We start from the raw sequence: 18,290 nt of genomic DNA, 5'->3' as shown, positions 1-18,290 counted from the left end.
ATTTTTTTTTAATTTTCCGATGAAGGATGTAACAGCATCTTGTGAGATGTCCCTGAGGCGTGGATATTGTTTTGTAACCAAACGATGCAGCAAACTTCGCCACTTGTTTTTCCCTGACCTGTCTTCCTTCCTGATAGCTCACTAATGTTCTCTAAATATCAAGATCTTCACAGAACATTTGTATTATTCTGAGATTATGTTGTCTCTTATCACAAATCAGAAGATTTCCAAGGGTTATATTTTGGGGTGTCAGAGTAAATACTTTTCAGATTTTTATTTAGTGTCTTTTTCCTTTCATTTCACAGTTATGAACTTTTATACGCATGACATAAAATCCTTATAAAAAAACAAAAAAGACTCAAGTGTGTGGTCACAATGTAGCAATGATATGAAAAAGCTTAAGGGGGTGTGAATACTTCTGCAAGGCTCTGTATGACGATATCAGATAAAGCCCACTGGTTCCAAAGCATGTCTGCTCAGCTGGTATGTAGGCCACAGTCTCCACCGGCTCTTGAGAGACTTCATCCCTCTGCTGACATTTCCCAGACAGTCTGTCAGCTTCCTGCAGCTCTCCCTGGTTACTCGCAACACTCTACCACACTGCTACACACCGTCACTTTCAGACAGCTAACAACCCTGTTAGAGTTGCTCTGTCTTCTTTCCGTTTCTCTGTGACTATATCGCTTCCCTGCTCTCTGCCCACCTGTGTGTTTCATGGCTGTCACCTCCATATGTTGCCCAATCTGCAGGAGGAGAAATGTTTTGCTTGTTTGCAGCTATTCCGGCTGTTCATTGATCTGGGGAGCACGGTCGCCGGTCTGCTGCTCAAACAGCGATATCAGTCTGTAGCTGTGATTAATGGGCATCCGTGTTTTAGGTTGTACAGCCTCGGGGTTCTCGTTATCAGATTGCTTCCACAGCATGGAGTTTGGAAAGCACCATGCCACCATTCCTCAATCAGTGGGTTTCTGTGTTTCCTGCTAGGCTAAAGCTGTTTGGGACAAATGGTCTTGTGGTGTTCACAACAGAATGACAGCTTAGAAAAATCTGAGTACCTGAATGTAACAGTTAGATGTGATATTAGAGAAGGATGGGGCAGAAAAACAAAATCTTCACTTGTTGGCCTTGTTTACAGTAGAGCCTGAAATAACTTTGACCTTAAAGACAAAGAATGTTTCAAGAACATATTTTGAAGCTGAAAGCAAAGAAAGAAACAGCTTAAGAAATCCATCTTTGTGAAATCACAGAAAAAGAATGTGACCTTTTATTAGTGAGCAAGATGTGGAACAGTGGTGTTGGTTTTTCGGAAGGCAAAGAAGATCGTTCTCCTTTCAGACACATCCAAGTAAATTGCATGAATTATGAAGTTGAAGCACCTTATCTGGGAATTGCCAAAATGTCTAATGAATAGTGTTCTTAATGTTTATAAGCTCAAGAATTTGAAAATATAATAAAGATTCCACAATGAAAATGTTTTATTAAACTTGCAAATTATTTGCAAGTGCATTACTTGCATTTATTTCTATTTAGCAAATAGAAGAAAGTGTTGCCCAAAAATAGAAAGTTTAGTCTTACTTAATTTTAAGATGTATATTTTTCGTCATTGTATGTGAATGTCAAAAATCTAAAAAAATATTTCTGGAGTAGTTTTTTATTTTTTTTTAAGGCTCTAATGATGTGGATCTTAATTAGTCTGCTAATTGACTGTGTGCTAATTACCATTAACTGAGCCACAGCTTTGCATAGTTAGAACAGCTGCATAAGAAGCTGATGTGTACTCAGAGACCCCGTAAAACAGAACTTGTGTATTTTCCAGTTGGTGTGTGAAAGCATCGCACATTAGTCTACTCTACCTCTGTTTGCTTGTACCTGCTTTTATTTCGTGTAGCACAGCTCAATTCGAAACAGGTCCAAAACCAAGCTCTGCACAGGACTCCCAGCAGCTGGCACAAATAAACGTAATGAGTTTTTCAGTACTGTAGCAGCGCTCAGAGCCTCCTTTGAATTATAGAGATCTATAGCAGTGGAGCAAAGCTGCCCTGTGTCCACCCGAGGGAAGTTGCACCAGGATATATTCACCAGCATCAATCAGCCTGGCGTGGAAGATGAAGAGGGATTAGGATAGTGATGTCATAAATCCAATTTCTTCCCAGGAAGTGTGTCAGCAATGGGAATTCTTACTGTCAGAGGTTTCCAGAGGATGGAATGGATTTGAGTGAACCAGTTGAAGGTGGAAATCCTTTGCTATAGGAATTTGGAATGATAGCTAATATTTTTAAGGCTTTAAAGTAATGTGATGGTACTTTCATGCAAAAATCTGTCCAGAGTTACTGTAAAAAAAAAAAAAAAAAAAAAAGCAAAAACCAGATGTCTATGAAATAAGTTGACATGTCTTTACTGTGATGCCAAAACGTATTGCTTGGCTCCCTTTGATTTGGAAAAAAACAGCAGTGACAAATTATGTTGCTAATAAATGGTACATTTTTCCTTTAATATATTTTGTCTGAGTTTAGCAAAGTTTGCTTCTGCTTAGCTGCAAAATAAATATACAGGTAAGCACTGATGAAGTAAACTCAGTGTATCCATGCTTTGAGTTCTTAATCTTGCATTTAGAATAAGAACTACTGTAGGATAAATATACAAATGTATATCTTACATATTCTTGCTATTAAGAACTGGGTTTGGGCACCCATAACTTAAAGGATGGACTGGGTTTCAAAAAATTACAAGGAATTCATGTCTTACGCAGCAAATAATCCTTACAGCATCTTCATCTAGTGTAAATCCATATCCAACAGATGCCAAATGATCATAACGGTTTATATGAACATTATTGGATTAACTTTTTAGCAGTAGTTACTTTTGCATTGAACCTAATCCCGGATTTACACTGCAAGCGGCTGCGCTTTACTACAAACCCCAGCGGTGCTCCTAGAAACATGCCTGGGAAATGCGAAATTGCGCAGTAAAGCCATAAGTGACACATTTTGACAGCATGTATGTTTAAATATATCAATTTCTTGAAATAGTTCACGTGTGGTGCACCACCCTTTTCCTCCGTTTAAATGACCATCAGCTTCTGAGTATGTAACCGCTCAGTACAAATAATATGACGGTTAAAAATTTTATAAAGTAGTGCTTGAAAAATACTGTGATGTTTTTGAGCTCCGAGTTGTTTTAAGACCCCAGAGTCTGCTGTGGTTTTGGCCCTTCTCAGACTCGCTGGTAGCTTCTGCATCCAGGAACTCCCCAAAATCAAAATTTATATTGAGTAAAGATGCCAAGAAGTTATAACTTCTTGCAGTATTTTACCAGAATATGTGTTCAAAAATCTTATGCTACCCTTTAATGTCATGTTTGTTGCAAAATCACATTGCAACAAACACTATGTAGCTCCACAACCTTACTCTGACTGGTTCTACCATCAAACCGAGAAATTGGTCTGAACATTGTGTAACTTTTGCTTCCTCTCTGGACATTGTCAAAGAACCAACTTTTGTCAGAACAGGTCGTTTTATTCACCCACGCATGACAACTTTAATAAGCCAGCTGTTGAGTAGCATAGAAAGATTAATTACTAAGCATAGAAAGTGTTTTAGTTGTTTAAATGGGAGTGAATTTTCCACATATACAGTACCTCCTCCTCTGTCTCTCCTTCTCCCCATCCTCTATCTTTCTCTGTTTAAATGCCCTCCGGGTCTCATCAGGAATGACCACCCTGAAGATAAGACACTGGAAATCCCGAAGATTGTGTATCTGTGTGTGTATATCTGCTTAAGCACCTGTAATGAGCACCACATGTGTGTGTTGAAGCCCAGACTAATGAAGCCCAGTCCGTTATTTATTTTCCTGTGGCTGTGTTGCTCTGCCTATCATTGCACCTGTGTATATACATAAATATATATATGTATATATAAAAGCACTCACACACACGTGCTCGTATTCACATGCATACACCATCTGTCAGTAATGACCGTTTTCTTTCGTGCTGCATAGCGCTACAGTCCCTCGAGTGGTCATTAGGCGAGAAAGCGACTGAAGGAAAGAGACCTGTGCTTCAGTATAGATTTCCAAGCCAGATTTTGCTTTTGGAGAGTGGAGTTTTGGGGGTTTCAGAAAAGGGTGGAGACATAATACAAACTTTGTCAAAGTGAAAAAGTTTGCACTTTTTTGACATGTGTCATTGTGGTTTGCATGCTGCGTTGTCTTTCTTCATTAAAATTCAACCTGCTACTAAGGATTTTGTGCAATGGCAAACAGAATCAAGTTGAATATGAAACTGAACATCTTTAAGCACCAACGTTTCTGGCTGCTCAACTATTTTGTCAGTGGAATTATTTGTCTTACAAGGGAAATAAAAAATTATTTTAAAATCTATGCTTTGAAATTATTATTACTGTATATATATATATATATATATATATATATATATATATATAAATATATATATATATATATATATATATATATATATATATATATATATATAATATTTTTTTTACTTTTTTTTTTTATTTAAATTTTTTTTCAGTGATGTTAGCACACAGCAGGGAGGTTGCTCAATTATATCCAAAGCACTTAGCTTTCTGGCCTTGCAGCCCTACTCAAATCCCCTCTGCTGGCTCCTGCTAATCCCCGACAATTGTAAAAGGACATGGTGGATAGAAAGTAGGGAGTATCGGGGGTGTGTGTTTGCGTTCATGTGTGTATGCGCATGTCTGTGTGTTTGTGGTGGTGGTAAATGTGGAATAAAAAGACAGGCAGTTTAAACGTGGCCTCCCTTTAACAGCACTGCTTAATGTTTCCCAGTGGAGTAAGAGCTGAGCCTGAACTTCCCTTTAACTTTACCTTTCAGAGTCACCCAACAATTTATGTTATAGTTGACATTACATTTCATAAAAACATAAACTTTTTCAGTTTATATTGTAGCAATAGTCAGACATGGGGACTTGAGTCTGTGATTTAGACTCTGGTCAAACTTAAGCCACAAAAACAATACTTTTATGATTAGATTTGTACTCTTAGCTTGAAATTTGGGACTCAAGTTTCATGAATAGTTTTCATCTAGCTTACTTAAGGGTGAAAGTAAGCTAGTAAATGTCAGTTCTTCTAAGGGTGTTTGTGTAATGTTGTCCCTCCTGCATGACTGTGGTGTAGTAAAATTATTTCTTGTTGTGATCTTGATCACAGTGAATATATGTTCTCTGTAATATTTCTGTGTATCTATTATAATCTAATCTTGTTTTTCTTGAATCCAATGAAGCATGTTTGTATTTCTTGTGTGGTAAATATTATTTATATTTATTTTGATTAAAAATATAAATTCACAGCAGTTAATAATTGAGTCATTTTAGGTGTTTGATTACATTTTCTTTGGTAGGTGATTTCTTGAGTCATTTTCTTGACTCTGACCTGTCCCTCCAAGACTTAGGTTTTGACTTATATTTACCTCTCAAAGACTAGATACATGACTGTCCTTGTCTCTATGGTGACTAGGAAATGACTTGGACTTGTTCTTTAAGAGCTTGAAACGTGATTTATACTTCTCCCTGAAATAATTGGGACTTCACGTGGATTTGCCTCTCAAATATTGGCAGCTTGACTTGGAATTTCCCCCAAAAGATTGAAACTTGACATGAACTTTTCCTTAAGATATATGGACCCTGTTTAGGGATTGAATCTCTAAGATCTGAAATTTGACTTTAGACTAGGGAAATAACTTAGGATAAGATGGATAAATAAGATTGAATGAGATGACCTGTGCATTTTGTACCAGTCATAGCGTATGCTTTACTGAAAGCTAAACACCCTTTCTATGTGTCTTGTGCTAAGAGTATGCATCATATATCAAAACTGATTCCTCCATGCAACTGTATGTATTTTTTGGTCACTGGGCTAAACAAGTCCAGTAGGGGAGAAAAGATAAATTATTAATCCATGTTTGCGTGTCTCTTTTTGCAGGGAGCTGAACGGAAACAACCTCACACGCATCACCAAGAGTGACTTTGCTGGCCTGAAGTACCTCAGAGTTCTGTAAGCAGTTGCCTTTGTGTTCATAAGCAATGATGAGATGTTTAACTGTGTGTCACTGTTTATCTATTCATGAGCTGCATGCAACCCTGCAGCTTGCAGTTTGTCAGACTTTCTGCTCAGATTAGCATAAACCCAGTGAAGTGGCAATACTTTTGTCAAGAGTCCCACTCAGAAGTACATTAAGCTACAGAGTGACTCCAACGAGCAATGTAATGGACTTCTCTCTAACTTTGTCCTGCTTATTTTAGCTTCACCTATTGTGCACACACGCACACTCACTTGCCTTGACATCAACACAAAATAGGCTTTCAGCAAAGTTAACACATTGAGGTGAAGTCATTGACTTTCTCTGTGGCATAATTACAAAGCACTTATGACTTCATGTAATAAAGTAGCTATAAAAGTGTCCGTATGAGTACATGGTGTTCACGAACCTGGTAGTAACACCTAAGGTGTTAAAAATACTGTGTAAAGGGAAGCTGTGTAAATCTGAATGTGTTTTAAATGTAACATGAGCTGAGCATAATTCCTACTGCTCCTCAAAGCTTGACTAGTTTCACTCCTTGTCACAGCTCGCCCCATCCCCCTGTTGCCTTCTTCGCCTCTGTGTATCTTCTTTTTCTCCCAGTGTGGAGGTTAAATGCCTCGGTGTCGCCAACTCATCACCGGCAACTTAGGAGGACGCAGCTCCTTGCTGGAGTACAAAGTTCCCCCGAGCTCTGATTCTCTCACACTTCTCGATTACAATGCATGCAATACACAATGAGCATATACAGAACAAGCTGTCTGCATGTTAGGATGGCAGGAATAGCCCTTATAGTGTATTGACCTTGGATCCCGCTGACCCCTCGGCGACCATGAAGGGGGAAGAGAAAAAACAAAAGTATTGGTTTATCTTTTCAGTCAGTTGCAATCAACAGAGCTAATTCATACCCTCTCATTTGAGACTGAATGTTTGGTTGGTCTAAATGAGCAAAGTCTCTGTGAGAGAAACCAGAACAATGGAAGCAGAAAAGCTGCCCTCAAGCTATCCTCTAAAAAAGTTTTCTCATCACAAAAGTGCTCGCCGGTTTTTCCCCCCAATTCCATTTAAATTCATGAGAAAGAGATATGAGGCGAAGTGCACTTTTCTCTCCATGTTTATGGAGTGTGAACAGTGATTAGCATTTATATTCGATTGGGAGGAAGCCTGGACTGCTGAGTTACAGTGTGCTGTAGGCTCACAGGAGAGCTTGCCTTGAACAGAGCCGTTGTATATGTAATGAAGGGAAGGTCTTGTTGCGCTTAAGTGTCCTGCTGGACAACTTTCTCTCCTTCCTGACAGTGTGTTATTGTAACACTTCAAACACTACCCAGTCCTCCTCGATGTGCATCAGCTCTGGATACATAGGACAGAAACTGTTCCTGATTGCAACATGGGCAAGTCCGTCATTATGAAGTTTTGATTTACTTTTTTTAAGTTAATTTATTTATTTTTTCATAAAATACATTATTTTACATCAACTTGCTATTTTGAAAATGCTGAAATTTATTTATTCCCTTCTCAATAATTGTTTCTATAATTGCTGACCAGCTTTTTGCATGTTTCCACTGATCTTTTGATTATTGATCAGCGGGTGATGCCCCCACCCACACAGACCATTAGTTTCAAGTCAGGTTTCTAGTAGGGCCACACCAGATTACACTCTCAATCCAAACTTTTTGGACTTCCAACCTCCCCCCCAAACCTTTCATATTCTTAAAAATCCACATACATGTGCTTTCCTCTCATACAGAGACGCCCTGGGAAAAAAGCCACATTTCCATTATTGAAAACCATATTAAAAACGTGGTTGTGAGAATTATTCTTGGTGTTATTCATCTGTTTTTGGTGTATGAGCAATGTCTAAATCTCTGATATAGACACACACCGTCATGTTTTCCCTTATTTGGTCTACTTGTAAAAACTGTGAAGCTCACCTAACTCGTTCTGACCCCCTGGCCCTTTTTTTCTTGTCTAGTGTCCAGCCAAACTGCTACGCCCCCCGCTGGACCACACTAAAGCCCAGACTAACACTTTCTGCACCACCTTGGAAACTTTCCTGGCTGCTATCTGTATCTCTTCAGCCAAGATTCCACACTGTGCCCTCAGTCCACACCGCTGCCCTAAATGTTTGTGTGTCTGTGTGTGAGACACAGAAAAAATAAAAGTGGAATAAACTGCACTGAAATGGATTCTCTCACAAGCCTCAAACTAAAGTCTCAGCCTCCCAGCTCACTTCCCTGCCTCCCCTTTACCTTGTTAAAGTCTTAGTGACCAATAAAGTCGCATGTGTGCCCCTTTTTTCCTGCAGACAGCTGATGGAGAATCAGATTACAGTGATCGAGCGAGGGGCTTTTGATGACATGAAGGAGCTGGAGAGACTGTAAGTACCACCTAGGGTTCTATATAAATAGGCTACACACACACACACATACACACGCCCCCTTTACTGAATTTGTGCTTTAAATGAAAATTCCATCCTTCTACGTGTGTTTTGGTAATGACATTAACCGTACAAAGCCAAACCAATTGTGTCAAAGCTGTGGCACTCTCTTGTCAATCCATTGTGGTTGGATGGTGCTGAGAGGGTACAATGTGGGCAGGGAATGTTTTTTTATTAGCTTTCCCTGACAGGAATGCCCTCAGTGGGATATGTGGGCTTGAAAGGCCTACCGCACCGCAGTCCTGGCTCATCTGGACAGCACCAGGACTACTTGACGGCTTGTAAAGCTGCAGGAAAAACACACAGACAAACACTATCAACCACACCTCAGCCAGCTCATTAGCAAGCCAGCTTTTCTAACCACACCTGAACATAAGATAAGTTTATAGACTCTTTAACAGGTACAGTTCTATGTAAATGCAGCAGCAGCAGCAGCAGCAGCAGCAGACTATTACTGTGAATTATTCACAAAATCCATGTTTCATCTGGCCACACACTTCGTGTATACAGTGAGGGGCACAAGTCCCAACATCTGTCTGAATTTGTCTGAAGGCACAGCAGCAGCCTGCCTTTCACATTTTCAGTCTTTCAGTGCCAATAAATTCACTTCTGTGTGCTTCCAAAAGGCCTTTCAGAGAGCAGAGAGCTGTGGTTTCCAAAAGATTCGCAACACTCTGTTTCTCATTGACTTAATTCTTGTATTTGCATACAGTCTGCCAGTCTTGGATGTTAGTTGTTTCACTAGGACTTTGTTGTTGGCTACCATAGCATGTCAGTGCTTTATCAGGTTTTAAACTCCCTCATCCCTTTCTCTTGTTTAGACAGATTGCTCCAGATAAAACTGTGTTCATGTTTAAATAACCAGTATATGTAAATCTGTTCTTCTCTGAAACGCAGCAAAGCCTTGAATTCCACAAGGAGCACCACTGGACAATTTGTGGCACAGTTCTTGTCTGTTTAATTCTGCTGAATTTTCAGTTGGCTATTTATGCGACAGTCAGAGTACACTAAAATGCAATAACCTGAGACAAAACTGATTCCCTGGCACCTAAATGAAGTTGTTCACAGCCTACACACCCATGAACACGCCAGCAAACTTCGCTGACTGATCGTATGTTTTTCCTGCCACAGGCGGCTGAACCGTAATCAACTGCAGCAGCTTCCGGAGCTGCTGTTTCAGAAGAACCCTGGCCTGTCTCGGCTGTAAGTCAATAATTTTTAATTCATATTAGTACCAGACCTGCTCTTTCATATATATCAGAACACCTGCCATCTCTGTTTGTCTTTTCCTTGTAATAAAAACCCCAATTGTTCTTCTGAGATTTAAACCTGCTGAATGTTGGCGATGGTTTCATTTGGTTTGAGCACAGTTAAAGAACAATTAGGATTCAGTTACACTTGCTGGAAGGAACAACTCTAGCCTCATGGTGAGTTATTAGAGTGTCAGGTCTCATTAAGACAAACTGGGCTTTTCTTTGCTCATTGTTGGACCTTCCTGCTGAATCACTTGCAGCTTTTTTTTTTTTTGGTCTTAGCCGTCCACATGTATGTGAACTGCTGGTAGCAGAAGGCTGATATGAAACGAGCTTCAAGACCTTGCAAACCTGTGAAAACCCTTTAAACGTTTTCACATTTTGTTTTAATACAGCCATAAATTTCAATGTATTTTAGAAGGTTTTGAGGTGGTGTGATATAAAACATGTGGCATAGTTAATCTGATATGCCTAAATAAAATCTTGTGCGACCTATTATGACGAAGTTAATGATAAGTTAACACTGGGTTGGGCTATATAACAAGAAGTTGTGAATGTGTAAATCTGGCCCAGAGTGTTTGAGGCTGAAAAACACTTTAGGCTGAGGTGGATGTTGATCTTCTGGCAGAACAATGGTTGTAAATATAGAACCAGAGTAAATCAAAGAATATTAATCCTTAAAGTCCAGACCTACATCCAATTTAAAAACTGCAGAAAGCTTAGATTGCAAGTTCTTCAACTAATCTCACTGAGCTTGAATTATTTTCCAAAGCATATAAGAAAACTTTTAACAGTTTTTCCCTTTCTCTTTACAGTTTTGCTTTAGTTGGTCACATTTAATCTCAATAAAATCCACTGATGTTGTAAAAATCTTCAGTGAAGATGAATACTTTTGCATGACTTCATCAAATCTTCAAAGTTCCCTTGGCGGGGACATTGCATCGCAGTCATTTGAATAAAAGCAGAAGTTTTTGGTTCACCATTACACACCCACACACCATTTCACCTATTCACCCTACAGCAGACAGTCCCACAGTAACGCTAAACCTTAATTTCCTTATGTTGCAAGGCATAGGGGGTTTTATTCTTTCTTTTGGATAATCGGTGTCCCTGCCACTGGTTGATCATTCCAGCTCCAATTTCAGTTCAGATTACCTGGAGCATCTGGGAATAATAAAACATCAGAACTTGGAAAAATCATTTCCCTCCCCAATACCTTCATAGTTGCTCTACTAACCAATGACCCGTGCCTCAGCCTGCCATCTGTTTGTCCTTTGGGTTGATGTTTAACACCATCTTGAATCTATCTGTCACTTCCTTGCAACTGACTCTACCTGTCACCCATCATTATGCCAAAACCAGCTGCTTAAACTTTAAGCCAGTTTCCTTCCTTTAGAGACTGAACGGCTGTCTTGAGGCTTGCACCAAGTTATCTCTTTAACAGGAATGAGAAGCAGAACGGGCCAAGGCCCTTTCAGTCCAGTGGATGGCCTTGAAGAAGTGAGATTAGTCCATCTGGTGCAGTGCACTCTGCCAGCAGCCACAGGATTGTGCTGTTGGAGCTCAGATCCCTCTATCCACCCGGCTCTATGCTCGTTATTATAAACCAAGGACTGGCTTTTCTGCTACATTCTGGAGAAAGATATTGTTTGAATATTTTCTAAATTATTTTTTTTCTTTATTTACATTAACTTGTTTATCTTAGTCTGGAAAACATGGTTTGTATTGAAAATTGAAGCTTTTCTGGTGCCACATGTTTAACAAGTTAGACAAATGTAAAATCAAGAGGCATGAAATTTACAGTAATTTAGTTTTGATTACATCTGTGAATAACTGGAAAGTGAGATCTTGGAAAATAATTCCAGTGTTTTAAAAATATAATTTTTTTCTTTTGTAGAGTGGGATTAGAAGCAGAATGGGATTATTGTTGGATTTGGGCTTCTGTTTAGTTTGGAGTAGTTAGATTACAGCATATAAATACACCCATCAAGTCCAGGACATGGGAAGGACTTGCATCGGTTTTTGCACTAAGTTCCAATTGTCTTCTCTTCAGCAATTTAAGAAACACCAACACACAGTGAAGTGATCAAAGAGAGGGAGAAAGGAGACACATTTACATTAAGCTATTTAACTACTATGTATTAGCAATTGGTATTGGTTGACCTCTGAATGTGATTTATGTGTTGGAGCATTTTACAATCACTTTGTTTTTTCTGAATTCTAGTGAACAAAATATATTTAATACAATTCAGATAATTTATTTGTGAACATATTTGGCACAAATTACACAAAATGATGAGGATTTGCCTCTTTGGCATTCTTGAATATTTTTTTGGAGAGATTTTCGTTCCTTTTCCTCCCACTTTTTCAAAATTCCCACGATATTTTTGCAGATGGTATCTTTCATTTATTTATTTTTTTTCATTTCTTTACAATATCTGCATATTTCAAAACTTTGGTCTTTGAGAATTGGATGATGGTTGTTTTAGTTGTAAGAAGAAAAGGAACTGGATGCAAACTGTGTCAACACAGTTCTCAGTAACATTATTTTAGAAAATGAAAACTAGAAAAGACTGGCAAACTCATATGTGCACATGTTTATCACCTGCAAATAGCTTTGTGAATATGCTCAATAGTCTGTATCGCAATTTTTGCATTTGTTCAAAGAGTTATGACTTTATGATCCTGTCAAGTAGAGTTTATTTGAAATCTCAATGCCCTCAGGTAGAAAGCTAACTCAGATGTTTTATTTTCCATAAAGCGGGATTAATTGCGTCTCGACTCCTTTTATCTATACTTTAAATCTTCGACTGTCTGCTTCTACTCACTTAGTCTTTTCTGTGTGCTTATAACGAAATAAAAAGCTTTTGTGGAAAAGTTGCTTTAACAAAGCAGCTATTTGTCATAGGCATCCCACTGAGAAGACAAACAAAGAGAAGGGCAGAGGGGAAAGATGAGCGATGGTTACCGGATTATGAGATGGTTACCGGATTATGAGATGGTTTCTCTCACTAAACTTTAAAGGAAAAGCTGCTGGGTTAATAAAAGGCAGTTAGTTCATTTAGCGGTGGGTTGCTGTTTGAGGGGAGTTTTAAATACTTCCTCTGCAGTCATTAAGCTTTTGGAGCAATGAGTTTTTGCTACAAAGACAAGCTGGAAAATTAATGAACCGTTTTCCAGAACACTGGTTCTGGAAAAGAAAACAACTTTTTGTGAATAAATGCATTTGAACAACAGCTTTGTGAATCACTGGATAAATCACTGTTCTCTCTTGCACACATTACATTTAATAGAGTTTTCTGCTTTGTGTTTGAGTCCTCTCTATTTACACCCCCGCTTTGCTACCTCTTCCCATGCCTGAGAGATACAGCGACACTGATGTATGAGGGTCAGAGGAAAGATAATTGGAATTGATTAGAGATGATTGGAGATAGTTAGAGTTAGTTAACGCTGCTTGTGATGGATGGAACCGACAAGAAGGCATAGGAAAGGTGTTGTGGAGGCGAGAGTCGGCGAGAACAATAACAACGAAAATAGAGTCGCATTCATCACTGTTAACGACCTGTTGCCCCCCGTCTTACCACCCCTGACTGCTTCTCATCCCACTTCCACTGCTTTTCAGATCTGTAATCTGCTCATCTATGGTTGTAATTAGTGTCTTTTCGCTGTGGGAGAGCTAGCGGAAGGAAGGACCAGGGCATGAAGGGAAAGAGAGACATAGGTGTGCAGTCTTGGAGGATTGGGCAGCAGTTAGCCTGATAGCTGGCCCCAGGGAATAGCATCTGTTTGCTGCTTAGGATGGAGGCTTGGGGGAGCAGGAGAGAAAGACGTACTTTGTGGTTTGTGATTGCTGTGTTGTTTCTTGGTTCCAAAAACAAATACGGGCAACAAATTTCAGTTTATATGAGGGGTTGCTGCTTTCATTCATGTTAAGCATAACGTCATAAGTGGTTAAATGGGAGAGGATTTCCCTTACATATCTCTCCCTGAAGGTATTGAAGGAGGAGCGGGAAGGGTGTGGTGTACCTGCACTACAGGGGAGGTGAGGAAATCCTGGCAGAGGATTGCAGGTGGAGGTGTGTCTCATCCTTCTTTTAGACCTTTCATTTTTCACCTTCAAGTTAATGCCTGGCAACAGGTTTCCCGATGTACACAAACCATAAACACACCCTCTGAAACAGGGGTCGAGATGCACAAAATATATGAGAGAGAGAGAGAGTAGAAAAAGTAGTAAAATGTAAATAACAATAATTAAATCCAAACACACACAGAATAACGCTCTAATTACATCTCGGCGCGCTAATGTACGGATGGTTTGCACGCACCGGGGATAACGCTATTTATATGGCTTTGAATATAGATTAAAGCTGCTTCGAAGTGTTGATGCGAAGCTTCTTCCTCTGTGTGTGTGTGTGTGTTGCAGAGATGCTGTGTTTGGTGTTTGTTGATCACTCGATGCTGAGGGAACGGTAGCCCAGTGTGAGAAGAAAGAAACACTCGGCAAAAGGGAGTCTAGAATAAATAATGTGAGCTATCATTAAGCCTATAAATTATCTCCCTGCCACAGAAGCCTATTGCAACTTGTTTTTGACTTTGTTGTCAGCGAGTAAACAGATTTTTCCCATTTTTTTACTGTTAGACTGATTGGTTTAAAAATTCGCTGCGGTAGACCAAGACTTTATGTGTCACAAAGCTGGAAAATGTGTTCTTTCGTTTCAACAGCATTAAAAAAAAATGGTGCAAATGTGTTTTCTTCTTTAAACTCATAACTGCTGTTGAGTGTTTATTTATCATTGGATAAATGTGTGTGTTTATTCATTTTGGTGTGTGTTGGTGGTGAGCTGTTAAACCATGTCATTTCCTGCTCTTCTTTGTCTCTGCTGATGAATGACCTTCCTCGGTATGCTAGGTCTTTCTTGTGTTTTTGCCCCCTCTCCCCCCACCCAAGAGGATTGTTTGGGGCCCTACTTGCCAGCCATTGCCATGACAACCCATCCCAATCAGAGGGTGTCTGTGCCATCAGTATCAGACATTCTGATTTCTTGACTGTGATTTGTCTGGCACTAAGTACAGGGCTGTGACGAAAGTATTTTCTTCTGACAGATTCCTTCTGATGTTGCTTTTCGGTCAAACTTCAATGTTTCAAACCATCACATTTTTATTATCAGACAACGATGAGGAAATACAAAATTCAGATTTGAAACAATGGCTTGATCTGTTAATTAAAATCAATCTGCCTTTAAAAGTATAAGTGCCTCCCCTGTTCAATCGTTATTTAAATGTGATTAACCACATTGTTTTTGTCTGTTTTCTCAAATTACATCCAAGCCTGATTACTGAAGGAAGAAATCACTTCAATCAAATCGGTTTTACAACATGAAGAAGGTTTAAAAGCATGCCATGAGCTATAGAAATTCAAGAATTGATGAGAAACAAAGTCTTTGCCAGCTACCAGTTAAGACAGGCTTACAAAATCAGTTCCAAGGCTTTATGACTCCTGTCCACCCCAGTAAGAGCAACAAGACTGATAATCCCTAGAACAATGATGAACCTTGCCATTAGAGGTCGGCCTACCAAATTTACTCCAAAAGAAAGCAGAAATGCCGTTCATTTTAAGGTTCAAAGTAATGCTGATCAAAAAGATGTTAAGGGCCCATGCAGGGAAAATATTCTGTGATGTCTTGAGGCAGAATCTGTCACCTTCAGTTTGTGACTTTAAGCTAAATCTTACTGAGTTATGTTAAAGATTCTCAAGTGACCGAATCAAAGTCTGGACTCAAATATTCTTGACCTTAATCAGACAATTACTTTCTAACGTCTTCCAGTATGTCTGAAACAAAGCATCTCTCCTCCTCAGTGACTGAAAAGATTAATTGCCAGTTACTGCAATAACCTGATGGCATATGCTACCACTGAGGACAGGATTACCAGAGTTTAGGTTTAGGGTTCAATTACTTTTTCACATAGGGCCTTGGTTTGTTTGTATAGTTGGTTTCCCTTAAAAACATTTAAATGTGATAAATCAAAAAGTGAAGTCTTCTGTAGGTTCTTTATCCATATAATTCATCTAATTATATTTAAATGCAGTGGTCCTTCTGTAATGTTGCAAAGGCAACCAATTTCACATTCAATTCCATGTGAACCACTTGAGTCAAAGTATATTTACCTTCTTTAGCAGAACTTAAAATATTGAGGTTAGTGGACGGGTTTGGCATAGCAGCTAACCAGAAAAATACCTGGCAACTCCTTGCCCCGTGCCCCCCTGTCCTTGTCAGCTGGTAAAAGTGGCTTTTATGGCTTGTCACTGTTTTCTTTACAAGTTGGATCCTGTGTGAGAGAGAGACGCAGACCAAACCATGTGAGGAGAGCGGAAGCCAAAAGGGGGTAATTTAAAAACCACTCTGCCATCTGAAATATTCACAACCGCAGCACAATGGGAGTGGGAAAGAAAGAAAAAGAGAAAGAAGCCAAAAGAGTGGAGGAAGAACAATGTTAGACAAGATAAAGAGAGATATTTGGAGGTGGAAAAGAGAGCAGCCAAAGGCGTCGTAAAAGCAGAGAGGAAACAGCAGTGTTTATATTTCCTAATGATTTTGTGTCCTTCCTGATGAATAATGGAACAGAAGGATCAGTTAAATATTCACACTAAAGCGCTGGGACGTCAATGGTCTGTGTGGATGTCCAGTGTCTGGAACATGCTGCTCTACATACACACTCCAAGGCGGACGCTCTAAATATTCATAAAAGCAACACACACACACACACACACACGTACACGCGCACACATACAAATGCTATTGCGATGACCGTCTCAATCATAGACAGAGCATTTGGGCGTTTGCGCGTGAACATCGTCACACTGGGGATCCATCTGGTCATTATGAATTGATAAAACATGAATAAGACATCACAGTGTGGTCTAGATCCGTCATAAGTATACATACACAGGGAATTCACTTTCAGAGCTGCCGGAGAAGACCTCCTCCTCCTCCTCTTCCGGCTCCTCGTCTTCCTCCTTTCTGTGTGGCTGCCGAGAGTTTGCTTCCATGACAGCCGGCTCCAGATTGGAACTGACACAAACAGGAGGAAAGGCTACCCTTGTGTCTTCACATGCAAACGCAAGCACAGCCACACGTACGCTTTACTCCTTGAAATCTCAAAGCAGGAGTTTGAGGAATGCTGCAGTCTGGCTCTTCTAATAACAGCCACTGTGGCGACTGCTTCAGTATGTATGAATGAACATATACATGTCAAAAACATGCAGTGCCTTACTTAATGTCCAAGCTGTAGCGACCCTAAAGGTGTTTTTCAATGCATCATTTAATAATGCAGAGAGTGCAGCACAACCTGGTTGTCCACTTAAACTGAGACTGGGCAATATTGAGTGGAGCAGCCAAGAGGATCGTTCCTTTGGAGAAACTGCCGAGATCCACAACTAGGGTGCGAATCTGTCAACAGGGCAACTCTTAGTCATGAACTTGAGACTGGAGCAAAAAGTTCAGCTGCCAGCAGGACAATGACCCTAAATATGCAGCCATGATTTTTTAGTGTGTCCTCCATCAAAAATCTCCATGCAGTCTGGCTGAGCTCACGGTATTTTTCAAAGAAAAATAGGAAATAATTTCAATCTGTTGAGGAATAAAGCTCATGGAAGCATACCCCAAAAGGTTAGCAGATGATGTGGTGGGATTAACACAAATTCATGCACACCATTTAGGATAAGGGGTCTCCAATTCTAGACCTCGAGGACTACTGTCCTGCAGTTTTTAGATGCATCCTGGCTGCAACACACCTGTATCAAATGAATGGCTAATTGCCATAACTTTGCCAAAGGTGAAGGCACGCTGAATTTGTAGAAAATCATTCCATTCAGCTGAATTGGAGCAGGAATATAAAACCGTTTTAAGGTAATAGCTTTCAAGGACTGGAGTTAGAAACTCTTGATTTGGATCATTAGAAAAAAATAGCCCAATTTATCATTTTCCTTCCACTTTACACCCATTCACCACTTTGTGTTGGTCTGTCGCATAAAACGTATTGAAATACATTGGGTTTGTGGTTGTAATCTGAAAAAGTTTGAAAGGTATGAATATTTTTTTCAGGCATTTTTGATGACTGCAGTTAAAAAGTATTAGGTGGTAATACGGCAACTAGATTCCAAATCCCACATGATGTAACATAGGTGTATCAGAATGTTTTTTCTCACCTTGAACCATTTTAAAGCTGCAGTTTTGGTCAGCTCTGTCCGCTCTGGTTCATCACGTTGAAGGGACGTGTGCAAGGTGCTTAGCAGGAAGAATACTGTAATCTCTTGTTATGAGCTGTTAAAGTCTGGACTTTTGGTTCTGGAGCTCAGAACTGGAAGTGACCCAAGCAGACTCAAGCACAGCCCCTCATCTCATGGGTGGGAAGTAGAAAGAGGGGGTGGTGGGGTGAAAATCCTACAACATCCTGAACAGTAGGTAGACACACAGGACTATGCACAGTCCAAACCCCCCACATGTACAGTGACTGGTCAAGCCCAACCCTGCGGCCACAG

At 39.7% G+C, this 18,290-nt stretch overlaps 1 protein-coding gene across 3 annotated transcripts in view; it reads left to right on the top strand.

Annotated features, from left to right (window-relative positions):
• slit1a (slit homolog 1a (Drosophila)) overlaps positions 1-18,290 on the top strand; it is a 94,372-nt gene that overhangs the window by 8,579 nt on the left and 67,503 nt on the right. For all 3 annotated transcript variants that reach the window (XM_044136204.1, XM_044136205.1, XM_044136203.1), the window contains 3 exons: positions 5,962-6,033; positions 8,367-8,438; positions 9,630-9,701. In XM_044136204.1, coding sequence (XP_043992139.1) covers positions 5,962-6,033; positions 8,367-8,438; positions 9,630-9,701 — 216 coding nt within the window. The remainder of the gene's footprint in view (positions 1-5,961; positions 6,034-8,366; positions 8,439-9,629; positions 9,702-18,290) is intronic.

This window comes from Gambusia affinis, linkage group LG13 (genome assembly GCF_019740435.1).
Source record: "Gambusia affinis linkage group LG13, SWU_Gaff_1.0, whole genome shotgun sequence".
In the NCBI taxonomy this organism is placed as follows: Eukaryota; Metazoa; Chordata; class Actinopteri; order Cyprinodontiformes; family Poeciliidae; genus Gambusia; species Gambusia affinis.
This window is presented reverse-complemented; position numbering and strand designations above follow the sequence as displayed.